This window comes from Hyla sarda, chromosome 8 (genome assembly GCF_029499605.1).
Source record: "Hyla sarda isolate aHylSar1 chromosome 8, aHylSar1.hap1, whole genome shotgun sequence".
NCBI lineage: Eukaryota > Metazoa > Chordata > Amphibia > Anura > Hylidae > Hyla > Hyla sarda.
In genome coordinates this window covers 88,028,649-88,051,231 of record NC_079196.1, presented here as the reverse complement: position 1 = coordinate 88,051,231, position 22,583 = coordinate 88,028,649, and the positions used below count along the sequence as shown (strand labels likewise).

General features: G+C 44.1%; 1 protein-coding gene across 4 annotated transcripts in view; it reads right to left on the bottom strand.

The window, feature by feature from the left end:
• ERBB4 (erb-b2 receptor tyrosine kinase 4) overlaps positions 1 to 22,583 on the bottom strand; it is a 1,050,606-nt gene that overhangs the window by 30,620 nt on the left and 997,403 nt on the right. For all 4 annotated transcript variants that reach the window (XM_056534264.1, XM_056534265.1, XM_056534266.1 and 1 more), the window contains one exon: positions 22,081 to 22,251. In XM_056534264.1, the coding sequence (XP_056390239.1) occupies positions 22,081 to 22,251 (171 nt within the window). The remainder of the gene's footprint in view (positions 1 to 22,080; positions 22,252 to 22,583) is intronic.

Below are 22,583 nucleotides of genomic sequence, written 5' to 3'. Positions count from 1 at the left end.
TCCCCATAATGGGTCAAAGTCTCCCCACAATAGATCGCTGGTTCAACCCCCCCCCCCCCCCCCCCCACACACACACACACACAAAAAACACATACAACACAGAGAGACAAACACATACACACACAGTCAGAGAGACACACACTCACAGTCAGACACACACAGAGTCGCACAAACACACACACACAGAGTCACACACACACTCAGAGAGTCACACAAACACACACAGTCACACACAAGCATAGATAGAGACAGACAGACAGAGAGACAGACATACACACTCACCCATCCAGCGCAGCGATCCTTCCCACCGGGCGCCGTGCTAGTGACGTAACTCACGTCCTCCTGCGCGGCCATGCGGTGTGACGTCAGGCCGGCGCAGACGTGGGAGCGGAGGACGGGCACAGTGCTTGTGAAGGTGAGGGGGGTAGTGTGATGATGGACGGGCGCACAGTGAGGGTGAAAGAGGGGGTTTGCTGACGGACGGGCGCACCGCTCACACAGCGCAGGGGGGGGGGGGGGTGCTGACGGATGGGAGGCCGGTCGGGCACAGATGGGGGGGGGGGGTGCTGCGGAGCGTCTTGGTGTCACCCCATTAGGTTGGTGTCACCCGGTGCGGGCCGCACCCCCCGCACCCGGGTCGCAACGCCACTGAGGTGCATACCTTCCTTCGCTCCCCCGGTGCCTGCCGTAACCGGCTCCGGCCTCAGCCGCGATCCTCTTCCTGGTTGCCGGTGGTCGGCAAGTCATACTGCACTTAGCCAATCACCGGCTGCACCAAAGTCCTGATTCGGCTGGCGATAGACTGAGTGACTTTGCTACGGCCAGTGATTGGCTAAGTGCAGTATGACTCGCAGACTTCCGGCAACCAGGAAGAGGATCGTAGCGGAGGCCGGAGCCGGTTACCGAAGGCACTGGGGGAGCGAAGGAAGGTATATATAACTGTTTATTTTTTTTACTGCCTGCAGTATGGACGATTCTTTTCCTATTCCGGAGTTCTCCTTTAATGCAAAAAAAAAAACTGTACAGAATCATATAGTCAATATAGGTTTGTACAGCACAACATTACTTAGCTACGTCTGACAGCTTAGAAAAAATGTAAAGCATAGGGTGATTCCAGCCATCTCTTGATTACCTGGGCTGACAAGGTTTGATGGCAGTAACCTATGGAACCTGTATCAACTCATCCTACAACAAACATGACAGTAATAGACATTTCCCTTGGCTTGACATTAAGATCCTGGAATACTAAGTACAGCTCCATTCAGATCTAATTTATTGCTCTTGCAGCTTGATATTTTGCATTCCCTTTAATGCTTTCATGTCAAAATAGAGGCCTTCTATTCCAGTAGCTGTCAGATCAATATGCAGGAAAGACCACTTTAGGAATTAAAATAAGTGCTATATAATAACAAGATGCAATGAATCCCATCATATTAGAGGGGATTTCCAGTAGTTGTAAAAAAAATGTCCTACAGGCTGGAATCAGGGTAGAACCCACCCATCTTTCTACATGAAGAGCCCGTGTTTAGGCCAGTGATTGTACAAAATGTCATTGCAGCACTTTTGGCAGGAGACATGGGAACGACTGAGAAAATAACTTTAAAATTTTTTTTTCAACCTGGTTCAAGTCTGTAATACATTTTGTACAACTACCAGAAAGGTTTTAAAATGTAAGACAAATATCTCCTAACCTGTGTATTTATTTTTTGTACCTATTTACTGTATTTAGACTGATACAATTCACACCAGTCTTTGTCCCAGTTGGGCTCATAATCTAAGTTCACCGTGCACACAATCAGACCAATTTCATAAGACGTTAAATAACCTATCATTATGTTTTTTGGAATGTAGAAGCAATACCTGTAGGTACTGTAACTAATGCAAAAAATAGGGAGGACATAGAAACACAATGCAGATGTACGCTCTCCAATGTTTGAGTCCCCATGTTGTCCAACTGAATAAATGTTCTCAGAGCCTACATTTGTGGTATATGTCTCAACATACTTCAGCATGCCGCTCTGCCAGTTTGACAACGCATAACATACATATAGACTATATTTAGAAGTGTACATAGCCTAAACAACACAGAAAATGGTATACATATGGGGAGATTTATCAAAACCTGTGCAGAGAAAAGGCTGCTGAGTTGCCCATAACAACCAATCAGATCACTTCTTTTATTTTTCAATGGCCTTTTTAAAAATAAAACTATCTGATTGGTTGTTATGGGCAACTGGTTAGCTTTTTCTTTGCACAGGTTTTGATAAATCTCCCCAATAGTGTTAAAAAAATTGGTCTAAGAGCGAAATTCTCCAACCAGTGGCCCTCCAGCTTTCACAAAACTACAACCACCAGCAGCCCCTGACAGCTGACACGTACACTCATTGACAAGAAATTGTTTGAACAGAATGAAACTTTATAAGTGTGAATGAAATTATGATACATGTAGGTGATTACAATATTAGAATGAAAGGATACATTTATTGGGAAAGGCTTTACAATTAAAAGGAGGCTCTAGTACCCCGTTGTGTCACCTCTAGCCTGGATACAAGATGAAATACAATAGAGCATGGAGACACACAGGTTCCATATCTTTTACTGTGGCAGATGTGTCCACAGATATTGCGGCTGGGCCTGTACATCCTGCACATCATAGGCTGCTAAAGCTGGCATCTCGGCTTGTCCAATTAATGCTCAATTGTCAATAAATCTGTCAATCAGCAGACCACAGAAGTGTTGCAATCTGGTAGAGACATACCTGGGAAACACTTGCGGTATGTGGGTGAGCATTATCTTGTTGAAAAATGCTAGTTGGAAGCTTTCAGATGATAGGCAACACATGGCCACATTATATTCTTCATATATTGCTGAGCTGTTAGTGTCCCTAGCCAGGGGTGACCAAATGTCACATGCAATGGTTCCCCAAATAATAACGCCAGCAGTTAGGGCAGTGTGTTGCTGTTTCTTGCAGTACAATGATGTACCCTCTCTGAGTCTGTCAACTGGTCAAAATGTCTTGAAGTGGGTTGTAATGTTGTAGAGATGTCAAGCAGACAACGATATCACACCAAGAGGTGCACTACCTAAAAGTATCCTCTGAGAGGCTTTTTATAGGAAAGCAGAGGAGACACTTCAATGTCCTCTTGTAAGCCCAAGGTAACTACATGCTAAATTGTAGAGCAATTCATCATTGCAATGGGTGCAATGTTATTATTGTTGTTATTATTATTATTATTATTATTAATACTATTTATAAGTAAGTGTAATTTTGCAGCTGAAAAGCCACAGGTTGGAGAACATTGTTTTAGAGTGTAAGAAATGCAGGATGTCTCTATACTACGCTGCTCAAAAAAATAAAGGGAACACTTGACCAACACAATGTAACTCCAAGTCAATCACACTTCTGTGAAATCACACTGTCCACTCATGAAACAACACTGATTGACAATCAATTTCACATGCTGTTGTGCAAATGGTACAGACAACTGGTGGAAATTATAGGAAATTAGCAAGACAATCACAATAAAGGAGTGGTTCTGTAGGTGGTGACCACAGACCACTTCTCAGTTCCTATGCTTCCTGGATGATGTTTTGGTCACTTTTGAATTCTAAAGGTGCTTTTACTCTAGTGGTAGCATGAGACGGAGTCTACAACCCATACAAGTGACTCAGGTAGTTCAGCTCATCCAGGATGGCACATCAATGCGAGCTGTGGCAAAAAGGTTTGTTGTATCTGTCAGCGTAGTGTCCAGAGCATGGAGGTGCTACCAAGAGACAGGCCAGTACATCAGGAGACATGGAGGAGGCCATAGGAGGGCAACAACCCAGCAGCAGGACCTCTGCCTTTGTGCAAGGAGGAGGACTGCCAGAGCCCTGAAAAATGACCTCCAGCTGGCCACAAATGTGCATGTGTCCACTCAAATGGTCAGAAACAGACTCTATGAGGGTGGTATGAGGGCCCGATGTCCACAGGTGGGGGTTGTGCTTACAGCCCAACACCGTGCAGGACGTTTGGCATTTGCCAGAGAACACCAAGATTGGCAAATTCGCCACTGGTGCCCTGTACTCTTCACAGATGAAAGCAGGTTCACACTGAACACATGTGACAGAGTCTGGAGACGTCATGGAGAATGGTCTTCTGCCTGCAACTTCCTCCAGCATGTCTGGTTTGGAAGTGGGTCAGTAATGGTGTGGGGTGGCATTTCTTTGGGGGGGGGGGGAGCGCACAGCCCTCCATGTGCTTGCCAGAGGTAGCCTGGCTGCCATTAGGTATCGAGATGAGATCCTCAGACCCCTTGTGAGACCATATGCTGGTGTGGTTGGCCCTGGGTTCCTTCTAATGCAAGACAATGCTAGACCTCATGTGGCTGGAATGTGTCAGCAGTTCTTGCAGGAGGAAGGTATTGATACTATGGACTGGCCCAACTGTTCCCCTGACCTGAATCAAATTGAGCACATCTAGGACATCATGTCTCGCTTCATCCACCAACGCGCGTTGCACCACAGACTGTCCAGGAGTTGGCGAATGCTTTAGTCCAGGTCTAGGAGGACATACCTCAGGAGACTGCCACCTCATCAGGATCATGCCCAGGCGGAGGTCATATGGGAACGTGGAGGCCACACACACTACTGAGCCTCATTTTGACTTGTTTTAAGGACATAACATCAGAGTTGGATTAGCCTGTAGTGTGGTTTCCCACTTTGATTTTGAGTGTGACTCCCTATCCAGACTTCCATGGGTTGATAAATTTGATTTCTGTGTGATTTTATTGTCAGTACATTCATCTATGTAAAGACGAAAGTATTTGATAAGATTGGTTCATTCATTTAGATCTAGAGTGTGTTATTTTATTCCCTGTATTTTTTTTTTGAGCAGTGCAATTGTTATGACAATGCATTATGCAGCTAATAAAGCAATACAAAGCCAAAAAAAAGACCTCAAGCAGAAAACCCTTTCAACTGTGTCTTTGCTCATCAAATTATTTTCCAGACAGAAGTGATGTTTGCTCAGGCTGAAGTGTTTCTCATTTCCCTCACCACATATATCTGATAACAGTGGATGCCAAAGCAAAGCTTACCAGCACCCCAAGAGCAATGAACCTCCATAATATAAAGTATATAGCAGCACAACCTTATTGGCTGGAGTTATTGCTAAATTTTTATTTTTTTATTTTTCACAGCTATGTGCTTTTTGTGATTGACCTTTAAGAGTTCCTGCATTTGATATTTTCTTGGCTCTCCTGTTGCTTTGAGCTTCAGGTACATGGCTGAGTAGTCTCAAGAGTTCAGACAGTATGGGAGAGAAATGTGTCAGGACAACAGGTAACATGTAAATAAACATAATACCGCCATGTGCAGCTGTATATGAAACACACAAATATTTACTTTCTGAAGATTAATTTTCTATTTCTAGTCTGTCTCAGTACTAGTCTGTGAACTCGGAAGACCCTTCTGCAATCTGTGTTATTGACATTACCGTATTTATCGGCATATAACACGCACTTTTTAGGCAAAATTTTTTAGCCTAAAGTCTGTGTGCGTGTTATATGCCGATACACCCCCAGGAAAGGCAGGGGGAGAGAGGCCGTCGCTGCCCGCTTCTCTCCCCCTGCCTTTCCTGGGGTCTAGAGCGCTGCTGCCGGCCCTTCTCACCCCCTGGCTATCGGCGCCGCTGCCCGTTCTGTCCCCCTGACTATCGGTGCCGGCGCCCCATTGCCATCGCCGATAGCCAGGGGGAGAGAAGCGGCGTCGACAGCCAGGGGGAGAGAAGCGGCGCCGACAGCCAGGGGGAGAGAAGGGGCAGCGGCACCCATTGCCGGCACCGCTGCCCCGTTGCCTCCCCCCATCCCCGGTGGCATAATTACCTGAGTCGGGACCGCGCTGCTGCAGGCCTCCGGCGTGCGTCTCCGGCGTCGTTGCTATGCGCTGAACGGCGCGGCGCATGACGTCAGTGCGCTGCGCCGTGCATAGCAACGACGCAGGGGACGCACGCCGAAGGCTTGCAGCAGCGCGGACCCGACTCAGGTAATTATGCCACCGGGGATGGGGGGAGGCAACGGGGCAGCGGCGCCGGCAATGGGTGCCGCTGCCCCTTCTCTCCCCCTGGCTGTCGGCGCCGCTTCTCTCCCCCTGGCTATCGGCGCCGGCACCGATAGTCAGGGGGACAGAACAGGCAGCGGCGCCGATAGCCAGGGGGTGAGAAGGACCGGCAGCAGCGCTCTAGACCCCAGGAAACGCAGGGGGAGAGAAGCGGGCAGCGACGGCCTCTCTCCCCTGCCTTTCCTGGGGGTATATCGGGGTATACACGCGCACACACGCACCCTCATTTTACCATGGATATTTGGGTAAAAAACTTTTTTTACCCAAATATCCTTGGTAAAATGAGGGTGCGTGTTATAGGCCGGTGCGTGGTATACCCTGATAAATACGGAAATTGCTGATTTTCGATAGTTGAAAGCAAAATAACCTACATGAAAAAGGCCATGTTCCCATGTTGGGGTTATTTAGCAGTCATTTGCATTTGTTGCCGAAATCGTGCCAAAAAAATGTGACGTTACTTCAACACAAACATAATGTTTATACATAGCTCAGAATCCATTATATTTCCCAGATGGCTGAGTTGCAATATATTAGATTGATAAATAGATAGACAGATAGACAGACAGACAGAGAGAGAGAGAGAGAGAGAGAGAGTAAGAGAGAGAGAGAGAGAGAGATATGAGACAGATAAATAGACATATTAGCTATACAGACAGGGCTCAAGTCCTGCAGGAACGCATGAGAACTATTGAGGGCATTTATCATTGTCTTTAGAGCTGTTTTTGTGTGTAGATTTGTCTCTATTTTGGCGCAGCGCTGCACCTCATGCCATTTTTGCGCCTTTTAAATTTACACTTTTTTTTTTGTTGTTTTTAAGTATGTACAGACCAGCTGTTGAGGTTAGTCTTATGCAGTGGTAATGAATTTGTCAACTGAGACTTTCGGTGAAAAGGCGCAAAAAAAAGGTGCAGAGCCACTGAAAAGTCTCTAAACTACACCAGCTCAGCCTAGCATAGCTTTTTGGTGTATGTGAAGAGTGAAATTTCAGAAAATATGTATCCTCCACAAAATTTATCAAATGTCCTGCGACCATTTAATAAATTTGGTGGAGTCACGCAAAAAAACATGGAAAAAAATGAACTACATCACACATATCTTAGTAAATGCCCCCCTTTTTTCCTGCACTTTTTCCACTGACGATACACCGTTACCATTAGCATATATATATATATATATATAAACGCCCCCCCTCGGCTTATCCTCGAGTGAACTCTCCGCCTGTCAATCCCTTCTCAGTGGTCTTCAACCTGCGGACCTCCAGATGTTGCAAAACTACAACTCCCATCATGCCGGGCTTGCCTCGGACTAGTGACGTTGCCTTGACGACGACACACAGGGACGCGCATGAACGTCCCTGTGCGTCGTCGTCAAGGCAACCTCACTAGTCCAGAGCAGGCCCGGAGCACGGAGAAGAGGGCCCCCCCGGTGAAAATGGACAGCCCGGAACGACTAACCCTCCCCACCGGACAGTCCCTGTAGCATAGATGGCCCGGAGCAGCTCACCCTTCCTTCCCACCGAGGGGAGGTGAGTAGAAAACTAAGGGGGGTCTGGATGATGACGAAGGCTGCAGTGATCTTCAACCTGCGGACCTCCAGAGGTTTCAAAACTACAACTCCCAGCATGCCGATGGCTGTCCGGGCATGCTGGGAGTTGTAGTTTTGCAACATCTGGAGGTCCGCAGGTTGAAGACCACTGATGAAGGGATTGACAGGCGGTGATGATGAAGGGGGTGTTACGCTGAGCGCTCCGGGTCCCTGCTCCTCCCCGAAGCGCTCGCGGCGTTTCTCTCCCTGCAGCGCCCCGGTCAGACCCGCTGACCGGGAGCGCTGCACTGACATTGCTGGCGGGGATGCGATTCGCATAGCGGCACGCGCCCGCTCGCGAATCGCATCCCAAGTCACTTACCCGTCCCGGTCCCCTGCTGTCATGTGCTGGCGCGCGCGGCTCCGCTCTCTAGGGCGCGCGCGCGCCAGCTCTCTAAGACTTAAAGGGCCAGTGCACCAATGATTGGTGCCTAGCCCAATTAGCTTAATTGGCTTCCACCTGCTCCCTGGCTATATCTGATCACTGCCCCTGCACTCCCCTGCCGGATCTTGTTGCCTTAGTGCCTAGTGAAAGCGTTACTGTGTTTGTCCATACTGTGTACTTGACCCCCTGCTATTGCCTTATTGACTACGATTCTTGCTGCCTGCCCCGACCTTCTGCTACGTCCGACCTTGCTCTTGTCTACTCCCTTGTACCGCGCCTATCTTCAGCAGTCAGAGAGGTTTAGCCGTTGCTAGTGGATACGACCTGGTTGCTACCGCCGCTGCAAGACCATCCCGCTTTGCGGCGGGCTCTGGTGAAAACCAGTAGCAGCTTAGAACCGGTCCACTAGCACGGTCCACGCCTATCCCTCTCTGGCACAGAGGATCCACATCCAGTCTGCCGAATCGTGACAGTAGATCCGGCCATGGATCCTGCTGAGGTTCCCCTGCCTGTTGTCTCTGACCTCTCTACGCTGGTCGCCCAGCAAGCCCGACAGATCGCCCAACAAGATCACCAGCTGTCGTACTTGACCACCATGACACAGCAACTCCAGTCGCAGCTACAGCAGCTTCAGTCACAATTTCAGTCACAGCTACAGCAGCAACAACCATCTCCTCCGCCGGCTCCTGCACCCCTTCCGCAGCGAGTGGCCGCTCCTAGCCTCCGCTTGTCCCTGCCGGACAAATTTGATGGGGACTCTAGACTCTGCCGAGGTTTCCTGTCACAATGTTCCCTACATTTGGAGATGTTGTCGGACCAATTTCCTACTGAACGGTCGAAGGTGGCTTTCGTGGTTAGTCTCCTGTCTGGAAAGGCTTTGGCTTGGGCCACACCGCTCTGGGACTCCGATGACCCTGTCACCGCCACTGTACACTCCTTCTTCTCTGAGGTTCGCAGTGTCTTCGAGGAACCAGCCCGAGCTTCTTCTGCCGAGACTGCCCTGCTGAACCTGGTCCAGGGTAATTCTTCAGTAGGCGAGTACGCCATCCGATTTCGTACTCTCGCTTCCGAATTATCTTGGAACAACGAGGCTCTCTGCGCGACCTTTAAAAAAGGCCTATCCAGTAACATCAAAGATGTGCTGGCCGCACGAGAGATTCCTGCCAGTCTGCATGAACTTATCCATTTGGCCACCCGCATTAACATGCGTTTTTCGGAAAGACACCAGGAAATCCGCCAGGAAAAAGACCTTAATCCCTGGGCACCTCTCTCACGGTATCCCTTGCAGTCTACCCCTGTGCCTCCCGCCGAGGAGCCTATGCAAGTAGATCGGTCTCGCCTGACTATTGAAGAGAGGTCTCGCCGTAGGGATAAGAATCTATGTCTTTACTGCGCTAGTACCGAACATTTCTTGGTGGATTGCCCGATTCGTCCTCCTCGTCTGGAAAATGCTCGCACGCAACCTGCTCATGTGGGCCTGGCGTCTCTGGGTACGGAGTCTGCTTCTCCATGTCTCACTGTGCCCGTACGGATTTCTCCTTCTGCCGACTCCTCCTTCTCTGCCGTGGCCGTCTTGGACTCTGGTTCCTCTGGAAATTTTATTCTGGCCTCTTTGCTTGACAGGTACTGCATCCCGGTGATCCGTCTCATCAAGCCGCTCTACATTGCTTCAGTCAACGGAGTCAAGTTGAACTGCACTGTGCGTTTTCACACAGTGCCTCTGCTTATGAGCATTGGACCACATCTCGAAAAGATTGAATTCTTGGTTCTGCCCGGCTGCACATCTGAAGTCCTTCTCGGTCTGCCATGGCTCCAGCACCATTCTCCCACCCTTGACTGGACCATCGGGGAGATCGAGAATTGGGGTCCTGCTTGCCGCAAGAAATGCCTCACGCCTGCTCCCAGCCCCGTCTGTCGGGCCTCAGTGTCCCCTCCGGTGCCTGGTCTCCCCAAGGCCTATCAGGACTGTGCCAAGCCTCACCCTCTGCCCTCCCTCCCCTTTCCCACTCCTTCTGACCGGTCTGCCCAGGACTTCACTGTCCCCCAGAAGGAGACTCTTCAATCGCTCCCAATGTCCTCGTCCCAGGTGGAGCGACTTCCCGACAAAAAGAGGGGGAGACCTAAGGGGGGGGGGGTACTGTTACGCTGAGCGCTCCGGGTCCCTGCTCCTCCCCGAAGCGCTCGCGGCGTTTCTCTCCCTGCAGCGCCCCGGTCAGACCCGCTGACCGGGAGCGCTGCACTGACATTGCTGGCGGGGATGCGATTCGCATAGCGGGACGCGCCCGCTCGCGAATCGCATCCCAAGTCACTTACCCGTCCCGGTCCCCTGCTGTCATGTGCTGGCGCGCGCGGCTCCGCTCTCTAGGGCGCGCGCGCGCCAGCTCTCTGAGACTTAAAGGGCCAGTGCACCAATGATTGGTGCCTGGCCCAATTAGCTTAATTGGCTTCCACCTGCTCCCTGGCTATATCTGATCACTGCCCCTGCACTCCCCTGCCGGATCTTGTTGCCTTAGTGCCTAGTGAAAGCGTTACTGTGTTTGTCCATACTGTGTACTTGACCCCCTGCTATTGCCTTATTGACTACGATTCTTGCTGCCTGCCCCGACCTTCTGCTACGTCCGACCTTGCTCTTGTCTACTCCCTTGTACCGCGCCTATCTTCAGCAGTCAGAGAGGTTTAGCCGTTGCTAGTGGATACGACCTGGTTGCTACCGCCGCTGCAAGACCATCCCGCTTTGCGGCGGGCTCTGGTGAAAACCAGTAGCAGCTTAGAACCGGTCCACTAGCACGGTCCACGCCTATCCCTCTCTGGCACAGAGGATCCACATCCAGTCTGCCGAATCGTGACAGGGGGGATGATGACGGGTGTTTGAATGATGACGGGGGTCTAGATGATGACATGGGGGGGGGGGATGATTTATTCCCCCCCCCCCCCTAGGCTTATAGTCGAGTCAATAACTTTTCCTGTTTTTTTGGGGGAAAATTAGGGGCCTCGGCTTATATTCAGGTCGGCTTATGCTTGAGTATATATGGTAAACAGAATGGCTGCAGTACTCAAAATACGGTGAAAAAAACAGGTGGTAGCTTTATTCCATGGTGAAGTACAGATGCAACATTTTGGCTGCCTGTGCAGCTTTTTTAAAGCATGGTTGAAAAAGGCTGCACAGGCAGCCAAAACTTTCCATCTGTATTTTACCATGGAATAAAGCTACCACCTGTTTTTTTTTTTACTGTATTTTGAGTGCTGCAGCCATTGTGTTTTTTGTCTGGATTTTGACCTGTGACTGGGACTATTGGCCGCCTGCACACCTCATTACTTTATTTTTGGTCATGCTGCTACTCCGCTATTCTCTTTTCTACACACACACACATATATATATATATATATATATATATATATATATATATATATATATATATAATGATAGATAAAAACAAGAGACCAGCAGCACACAGAAATAAGGTGCAAAAAAGGTGAAAAATTTATTGCATCATCCCAGTGTACAAAAGAAGCGACGTTTCAGCGACCTCTCGTCGCCGTTCTCAAGCTCTCTAATGATAGATAGATAGATTAATATCCAAAAAGAATCAGTGGCACTCCCGTAATTAGTCCCTTTGCGCTAATTACGGGAGTGCCACTGCTTCTTTTTGGATATATCTACATTGGACCTCTTACCAAGGTTTACAACAGTAGGCACGAGTGTTGAGCGGCATAGGCCATATTCGAATTTGCGAACATTCGCGAATATATGGAGGAATATTCGTCATGTTCGCGAATATTCGCATATTCGTAATATTCGCGTGTGCGGAAATTAACATATGCGAAAATTTGCATATACAAAAATTAACATATGCGAAAATTCTCACATGCGAAAGTTAGCATACGCAAATTTTCGCATATGCGAAAATTCTCACACCAGTCTCACACAGTAGTATTAGAGCCTTCTTACACCACATAAGCTGGAAGCAGAGAGGGATGATCACTGTGATGTGTACTGTGAAAAAAAAAAAAAAAACGAATATTCGTAATTACGAATATATAGCGCTATATTCGTGAATATTCACGAATTCGCGAATATGCGATATTCGCAAATAAAATTTGAATTGCGAATATTCGCGAGCAACACTAGTAGGCACCCCTACACCCAGACCATAGGAGTGCTTCTTTCTCCTTTTCCTATATAGATTAATAGATATGAGATAGATAGATAGATAGATAGATAGATAGATAGATAGATAGATAGATACTAGATATCATGTACTGTATGGGCCATTGATGTGTGCCTTAGTAAAGATTATGTCTTTCTGCTCCTTATAATGGAATGGTAATAATGGAAACAATAAACAGATTTTAGTGTAGATTAGATAGAGATGTAATTTCATAGATAGATAAATAGATAAAAGATAAATATGAGTGTAGTATATAAAGAAATGAGATTAGATAGATAGATAGATAGATATTTTTAAAACTTTTTTTCCATAATTTTATTTCCATTTTGCAAGCTTCCTATTTCTTTTTGTTATAACATGTATTACAAAGACAAAACCCTCTGGTTTTATTTTCATGGTTTTGAAGGATGGATTGCAGCGCACTCCACATCTTGTATTGCAATGTGTGATGTGGTGTTGAGAAGAACGGGATGTCCTTGTGAACTTAATAATGGTTTTCTCACTTCCCTTGTCAGAACATGAGACGTATACAGCGTGTACTTGATTGTATAAACTTCCTGCCAGGGCTGTGACTGCAGTATTGGATAAAATCATACTGGGGGCATAGAGTAACATGGAGGAAATAAGATGTGTTATGGTGCTCTGCAACATGTTCTCAAATATATAAACCACTATGTAAGCAGTATGTAGTTCAGTCACTGAATGCCATAGTTGCTGCTTTGTGATAAAAATAATGATTTGTTTTTCCTTTGGGGAGAAACTAAGAAGCAGTCTTTGAGGAAAAATAGGGGGGGGGTCTAACATAAAAAATTGCATTTTTGTCCGTAGTAACTGAGAACACTTCTCAAAAATAAAAGAGAAAAAAAAAATACTTGACTGTGGCTAATTCATAAAGGCAACAAGACCAGATTTTCTGCTTGACAAGATTGATAAACCAGACTCAATACTTTTTAACAAGCCTATATATTATAATACAACAGGGCAGGTTTAGCAATAATCCCCGAATCCTGATGAAGCATCAGCTGCGAGTAATAGTCATGTATAAGAACACAGCGCACCACAAAAACAATCCTATAGTGCCTCCCCATGGGTTGGATGGGTCAAATTTATCAACAGGGTGCATGCTCTGGTAATAAATGTTCTGTACCAGGAAAAAAAAGGCAAGTTGAACTGGGCATTATTTTATTTATTTATTTTTACATATTTCTAGTGGTGCATGGTGTCACTCTGAAACCCAGTAAGTATTTGTATGAGTTATAGTAAGTACTGCAAGGGATTAATCAATATAGAAAAAGAGAAGGTTGCACTCACCCATTAATGTCAGTCTTCTTTATTTGTGATAAAAGTCCATCTAGCCAGGTGCTATGGTAAGGAGTGGCGGTCGGCATCAAGCCGATGAACGGCTCTCTGCTGACACCTCTGTCCATTTTAGGAACTGTCCAGAGAAGGAACAAATCCCCATAGCAAGCCTATCCTGCTCTGGACAGTTCCTAAAATGGACAGCTGTGTCAGCAGAGAGCACTGTGGTCAGACAGAAAGAAAATTCAAAAAGAAAAGAACTTCCTGTGGATCATAGCAGCAGCTTATAGACGTAATTTACAAATCTGTTGAAGTTTCTGGCACCAGTTGAATAAAAAAGAAAAAATGTTTCCCAGTGGAGTACCCCTTTATGAATCACTGCAAGCAGAAAACTGCGAGATTATAGAAACATATCAGAACTATATCCAATATAGCATTGTTTCAATGACCACTTATAGTCTGAGAATGTATGCTACATCATAATTGTTTTCAAATAGATACTATTTACTATTATTTTCAGTATGGATAACTATTTACAACCCAACTCAGTGTAAAAATGTATGAAACACCAGGCTCTAGTAAGATAGAATTCAGAAAGTAAGACATAAAATCATCCCAACCCCTTAGCTACCTCCTCCTACGCATGTCACAATTAGATCTGGAGCGGGGTGTGCTTGGGGCTCCTTTTAGGTGGGCACAGCTGGCTTGGTGTGGCCTATGTTATTGAACATGGATCTAATCTCTGCTGGATGATGACAGCATTCTCTAACAACAAACAAGGGCCTGTCTCCGGGGTTGCTTTTTCCAATCTGGTTTTGATCTCTTCTCTGATCAGTAGCAAATAGCAGCCAGTGCCTTTGAAATGGAGTCGGTGTTTGCTTGGGGAGGATGGGACTCAGACTTGTTTGTCTGGCCAAATCACTGAAGGGACATTTTAAGATGTTCACTTCAAACATGTCTTTAAAAGGCAAGATTTAAGGAGCACTAGAAATACATCTTCAGGTTGGTGCATTGATTTATCTAGGATAGCCATAGGACACCCTCATGCCACATGCATGATAAGTCCTCATTGTGTTAGTTTTAGCCAGAGGTAGATGTGAGGGAACTAGGATTACACACAATAGAGGCATGTTCTTAAAATCAGTGCTGGAAGAAAGTGTTTCTTCTAGAATATTTATATGTTAATCACTTTCGTATCATTGTATCGAGTTATTACCATAGATACCTGAACATGAAGGTTATAATTCTATATAGTGTTGACAACCTTCAGCAATTAATGCCAAGAATGTTCTAGACTCCCAGCAGTTCAGGGACCTGGTTAAAATATCATCCTGCCTTCACATCAGTTATTACAAGGTAATAAAATCCTTCTATTTCTCTACTACTTATTAATTTCATAAAATCATCAGATATCACAATTAGCTGGGGTTTCCTTGCTGTTAGAAAACAGATATAAAAGCAACATATTTTGGCCTGCTTTATTTCTCATGTGTTGCTTAGCTAATAATTATGTAAAAAAACAACTGAGGCGATCCTGGTAAAATTATCTCAAAGGGGGAAACTTATTGTTATTGAAGAGACTTGGTGTATAGAGATTTATCTGGCAACACTTCATGGGAAAACATATGCAAAATAGCTCTTCTTCAGAAAGTAAAAAATAAACTATCTTATATTGCCCAAACCAGAATCTCCTCCATCTATAGACAGACATCTTCTTGTCCCTCCTCAGTACAAAGCACAGTGTTGGTTGGCTGGAAAGTTGATTTAGATGCAGCTCCGAGGAGGGGGTACTGGTTCTCACTGAAGACACCCAGTAGTGTGTGGAGACCAAATCTTAAAATTATTTTATGGGAAGGGGCCTGTCAGATATAAAAAAACTTTTTATATGTTGTACATCTTGTCAAAACATTCACCTTTCTAATATACTTCATAAGAAACTGTTATTTCCTTTTATAGAAATCATGGCTTCTAAAATTATGGCTTTGTCCAAACTGAAGCACAGGCATGGACAAAGTCCAATAAGTAAGGATGGGCTAGCACTACTGTCTGATAGGAGAGGGGAGAGCTCACATTAGTATTATCAGACAGGAGAGAGCACAGAGGAGTACTATCAGACAGGAGAGAGCACAGAGGACTTCTATCAGACAGGGGAGAGCACAGAGGAGTGCTATCAGACAGGAGAGCACAGAGAGTACTAACAGACAAAATAGATCACAGAGGAGTATTATCAGACTGGAGAGAGCACAGATGAGTCCTATCAGACAGGAGAAAACACAGAGGAGTTCTATCAGACAGAAGAGATCAGAGAGGAGTACTATCAGACAGGAGAGAGCACAGAAGAATACTATCAGACAGGAGAGAGCACAGAGGAGCGCTATTAGACAGGGGAGAGCACAGAAGAGTCCTATCAGACAGGGGAGAGCACATAGGAGTTCTATTAGCCAGGAGAGAGCACAAAGGAGTCGTATCCGACAGAAGAGAGCACAGAGGAGTCATAGACCGGAGAGAGCACAGAGGAGTCATATCAGACAGGAGAGAGCACAGAGGAGTACTATCAGACAGGAGAGAGCACAGAGGAGTATTATCAGACAAGAGAGAGAACAGAGGAGTACTATCGGACAGGGGAGAGCACAGAGGAGTCCTATCAGACAGGGGAGAGTCCATAGGAGTTCTATCAGCCACAAGAGAGAGCATAGATGAGTGCTATCAGACAGGAGAGATCACAGATGAGTGCTATCAGATAGGAGAGGGCACAGAGGAGTACTATCAGACAGAAGAGAGCACAGAGGAGTACTATCAGACAGGAAAGAAAGCACAGAGGAGTCCTATCAGACAGGAGAGAGCACAGAGGAGTACTATCAGACAAGAGAGATCACAGAGGAGTGCTATCAGACAGGAGAAAACACAGAGGAGTACTATCAGACAGGAGAGAGCACAGAGGAGTCCTATCAGACAGGGGAGAGCACATAGGAGTTCTGTCAGCCAGGAGAGAGCACAGATGAGTCCTATCAGACAGGAGAGATCACAGAGGAGTGCTATCAGACAGGAGAAAACACAGAGGAGTACTATCAGACAGGAGAGAGCACAGAGGAGTCCTATCAGATAGGAGAGAGCACAGAGGAGTGCTATCAGACAGGAGAGAGCACAGAGGAGTACTATCAGACAGAAGAGAGCACAGAGGAGTACTATCAGACAGGAGAGAGCACAGAGGAGTCCTATCAGACAGGAGAGAGCACAGAGGAGTCCTATCAGACAGGAGAGATCACAGAGGAGTACTATCAGACAGGAGAGAGCACAGAGGAGTCCTATCAGACAGGAGAGAGCACAGAGGAGAGCTATCAGACAGGAGAGAGCACAGAGGAGTGCTACCCCATCCTCACTTACTGGACTTTGTCCATGCCTGTGCTTTAGCCATGATTTTATAAGCCATGATTTCTATAACAATGAAATAACATTTTCTTATGAGGTATATTAGAAAGATTTATGTTTTTCCAAGATGTACAACATATAAAAACGTTTTTGTATCTGACAGAGCCCATTTAAGTATTGTTGACCGTTACCTGGACTGCACCCTTCTGGCATCCACCTTTACCTTTATAGGCTTTGGTTGAGCTGCTTCCCTTGTATATTACTGTGTGAGTGAAGAATAACTATGTTCATATCCAGTTTAAATTATTTATCCATAGAGATATCCATATAGAAAACATTTAGGCAACATAAACATGCCAGAAACTCCACATACTGCCGAAAGGTGGTCCATACAGCAATGTATTTCAGAGACATTCTCCCATACAATGATAGGACAACACAATGATTTTATTGAATTTGTATATCATCAGAATGAAAACAAACCTCCACATACCTTCAACTAAGGGTTATGAAGGTATAATAGGGCCCTATAAAAGTCTATGGATGTCCTATTAGGTCTTAGTACAACTTAGAAATTGCTCTATGGACAAGATCTGTACATTGATATCTACACCATTAAAGAAACTTTATTAAAGTTCACGACTTATTCAAGATGCTGTACATTCTGTCCAGACGGCATCAATCCCTGAGAACTTGACTTAGTATGAATTCAAAATGACACCATCTGCAATGAACAGTAAATGTTAATCCCATAGAACCCTATTAAGTTTTGACTCATTGATTCTTAGTGGGAATATTCGCACAGTCAAGTTGTGTTGAGAATAGGGTATGACAATGAAGATAGAAAGTTACAAACTTGAAATTCAGGTGACAGACTGCGATTTTTAACCAACTTACTGGTTGGTTACTTACTGCACTGCGTACAAAATGGCGTTTTTTCTTTGATTTTGTCGCACAATGATTTTTTTTCCCGTTTCGCTGTAAATTTTTGGGTAAAATGACTAATGTCTTTGCTAAGTAGAATTGGTGACACTAAAAATAAGCCATGATATGGATTTTTAGGTGGAAAATTGAAAGGGTTATGATTTTAAAAAGGTAAGGAGGAAAAAAAGAAAGTGTAAAAACTGAAAAACCATGCGTCCTTAAGGGGTTAAAGCTCTAACATTTGGTACGATAATATGTCTATAATGTAACGCATTAAAGAGGTTGTCCCATGTTATCCCCTATCCATAGTCCCAGTAGTTGAACTCCCACCGCCCCCAATCTTGAGAATGGAGATCTTAGTTTTCCGTTAGAATGGAGCTGCAGGATGCGCATGCGCCACCTTTTCTTTATGGGAGCTTCCAGAAATAGCTGAGCACAGCATTTGGATATTTCCTTGATATCCATAAGGAATGAATGGCGCTATGATGCCAGACTCAGATCCCCATTCTTGAGATCATGGGGGTCCCAGTAGTCAGAATAGCCAGAGTTAGGTCCCTGTGATCACATAATTATTATCTATCCTGTGGATAGGGGATAACTTTGGGATTTGGGACAACCCCTTTCAAGGATAAATACCCAAAGTGGTACATGAAAGGCCAACAAGTAAACATAACAAGGTGAAAATATATTCTTAACTACTCTTAACAAACCATACTGCCTGTACTAGGATTATTTAGCCACGTTAATAGTGCATTGTGTGGCTTCAAATCACCATTCATATTAATGTCCACATCATAAGTACTTTACTAGTGTCAGGTATATGACTAAATAATGAGAATGATGAATCATACAATGCACCCATACAGTTTCTTCATACAGCACAATGTTTAAAGTCACTTTTAAATCACTTATACGTTTACATAACTGATTTAAGATACAGTACAAATCTTTTATACAAACAGGATGAAGCCCAAGGTGACTCCTCCACCTCTCCCAAATTGATGGACTAGTGTTTTTCTTGAAATTTCTTGGTGTATGAATCATGTTCCAGCTCAGTGTACATTGAAAGGAAGATCAGTTACGGACTGAAATACATTCAATTTGGCAGCTGTGTAATCTCCTGTCACAAAATCTGACCTTACAAACACATTGGAAAAGTGTCACAAATGCAGAAAGAAACAGAATAAACAGTCTAAAAGAGGGGTAGTGAGCGAGCGAAAAGGATGGAGTAGAGGCTGTCGGGTAGACTGTCATATAAGCTCTTCATCTTCCTGTACAAAGCGGCAATCAAGGCACATTCTGTGATTCCCAAAGAATATCATCAAGGGTAAAATAAGGGGTTCCTTCTAGTTCATGCCGTGAATGCAAGACTGAAAACTAGAGATTCTTTTACTTTTTACTGCTGAATAGCAAGTTGATGATAATTTCTTTCTCTTTCCTGCTCTATGGTGCTGCCATCTGTAATTGAGCTTCTTGTCTGGTCTTTTTTGAGTTCTGAATGGAGTTGATGAGGAACGGCAATGTTGAGCGGGTCTGACTATGCAGGAAACCTTACAAGTATTCACCCCTCAATACCCATGCCCAGCTGTGCTGTGATAACGCACATGCCAAGCAATATGTCATGTCTCAGATCCACACATAATGGGTGTTAATGGTGTCTACTACAGGTGTCTTCTAAATAGTGCTTTTAGGTGTAGAAACATACCTACATTACAGCATTGAAATGGTTTGTTTCCTTTCAATTTTGTTTGATCTTCAATAGTTTTTTTTTATATCTTACAAGTCATTCTGTATGTCTACAAAACAATTACCCTAAAATGATGGTTAGTAGAGGCACACAGTAAGGGAACACAGTAAGTGTTGTTTTTCAGCATTCAAAATACTTTAGTATTGAGGAACGTGCATGCAGTCAGGATTTGCACTAGAAATATTCACTATGAATCTTAAAGATAATCTGCGGTAGCAATCCAGATTTCTGCCATGGATTGGCATATATATATATATATATATATATATATATATATATATATATATTCTCACACCAATAAACTTCATTGTAATCTAATGGAGCTAATCCTGATTTGTCAGTGCCAATCCCATGTGGATGATGCTGATGAATATGCCTTATATTTTGAATGTTGAGACATGGCCTTGAAAAAAGACAAGAGTCCACAAGTCTAGCTAAACAACTGATCAATGGTCATCCAGGAGAATTCTGAAATTATTTTGACAATCAGCTGAATCTATTTATCTATGAATGTATGCATGTATCAAAACAAATATAGTAAAACATTTATAAAAACACAAGACCTAGACCTAAACTATTTAACTTTTTCATCATCTGTAATAGAAGCTTTCCCAAGGCTTCTCCCTAATAGTACAGTATTACCTTATGTTCTAATATATATTTGTCATCTTTAGTGTTTATTATAACTTTTATAGTGAATGCTATTGATGGTATATCATTCTTTATATTACTAATTTGAACAACAATATATCAGTTTATAACATGTTCTGTCTAAACCTACAGGAACCTGTGGAAAAAAATAACTTGTTAAAGGGGTATTCCAGGCAAAAACTTTTTTATATATATTAACTGGCTCCGGAAAGTTAAACAGATTTGTAAATTACTTCTATTAAAAAATCTTAATCCTTCCAATAGTTATTAGCTGCTGAAGTTTTCTGTCTAACTGCTCAATGATGATGTCACATCCCGGGAGCTGTGCATGATTGGAAAATATCCCCATAGGAGCTGCACAGCTCCCGGGACGTGAGTCATCAGAAAGCAGTTCGACAGGAAACAGTAACTTAACTTCAGAAGCTAATAACCATTGGAAAGATTGCAATTTTTTTATAGAAGTAATTTACAAATCTGTTTAACTTTCCGGAGCCAGTTGATATATAAAAAAAAAGTTTTTGCCTGGAATACCCCTTTAAGATTATACAGAGGTTTCAGCACCTTGATCAGCTCCTATAGAGGACAATTGAGCTTTTATCAAGTTCTTTATAATGCACTTGCAGCAGAACTATACTGACTTTGTTGATTTAAGTGTACATTAGCATTTGACATCACATTTAACATTATTTTAATAGTTCCCAAGTTTTATGCAAATATGGCGTGTCCATTGCATAATAAAATAAAGTTGTACAGTCTTTACATTTCTTTCCAGTTTCAAGATTTGTATTTACTCAGTAATATGTCTTATACTTGTCCTGATATGTCCAAATCACAGGTCTTTTACAAGAAATAACACCAATCTACCTAATGGACCATGTTCCCTTACAGGCAAGCTTATAGAATTGTTTCCATTCACTAACAGCAAAAGATAAAAAATGTGGCAGAGCGAGGAGCTGAAAAGTTTACGATATAGCTAGACTTTTTATTTATAAATAGTGTGGTTAGATGCTTTACCTAAAACATCTTTAGAGAGACTAGTGCCACAGCAAAAATGTAAAAATCAATAAATCTTCTGAATTATCTACAGAAAACATTTAACAAAGGTTTGACAGAAAACTAGTGAAAGCAATATTGATACTGGAGATTAAGAATGCTTTCATCTATTATCTTAAAAAGCTCTTGCAACTATGCTAGGTCTCTGTATATAGACATAAAAAAATTCCTTAATAATACTAAATCAATGAACTGTGTCAGCCATTCGGCAGAGCTGAAAAAGTGCTTGTGGGAAGAAGGGGGCCTCCAGTCTGGGACTGACTGGCATTTGGGAGACAATTTTCATCTATTATCTGTTGTAGGATATACTAGAGCTATCCTAATCTTAATGGGGGCCATTTTAGTAAAAGCATATCTTAAAAACCCTACTCATTAAAGGGGTTGTTCAGAAAAAAGTAACTTATCACAGGGGGGGGGGGGGGGATCCAACCACTGGGACTCCCTGTGATTTCCTGGACTGGCCTCGACTCTCAGAGTAGAGTGTTTGCTGGGGACAGCACATGCTCCATTCATTTATATGGGAGCGCTGGAGATGCCTAATTTCAGCACCTGGGTCTCTACGGCGCTCCCATAGAGAATGAATGCAGTGTGTGCCGTCCCCAGCCCACGCTCCACTCAGAGAGACGGGGCCTTTTCAGAAAATCGAGGTGGGTCCCAGTAATCGAACCCCCCATGATCAGACACTTTAGTCTCTATCCTGTGGATAGGGGATAAGTAACTTTTCACTGCACAACCCCTTTAATGTACTATATGGTTTTATAAATAGTATCATTTACATTGATAGCCATGCAACCACTTACTCTGTTGGAGTCGATTCTTGTCCTAGAGGTATAGATTGGAGGTGGGATATTAAAGGCCTGTGGGACGAGATACTCCTCAGCATCTATCATATCTTCTAAATCTTCATCATCAAGGAGATTTTGGAAGAACTTGCTGTGATTAGGACTAGGAAGCTTCATACGGTCATCCCCCTAAGGAAGAAAAATGGTGTTTATAGGGATACTTAATACTGACAATTTTATTTATATATCTATATATATCTATCTATTTATTTATCTAGCAAAAACACAAAAAAGAAAAATAGCCAACACTACTACCTGATAAACGGGTACATGCTGCTGTGGCAAATACAAAGTATACAAAAAAGAAGGTTGCAGCAGCACTCTTGGTGAAAAAATGGAGGCTCTTTGCGCACTTTTTGATCAAAACGTGTCCCTCATCCACCACGTGGAGGTGGCCTCTTGTAGGATGTACCCTAACATGCTTAGGTGAGTGGATTAAGCATGTTAGGGTCCATCCATCA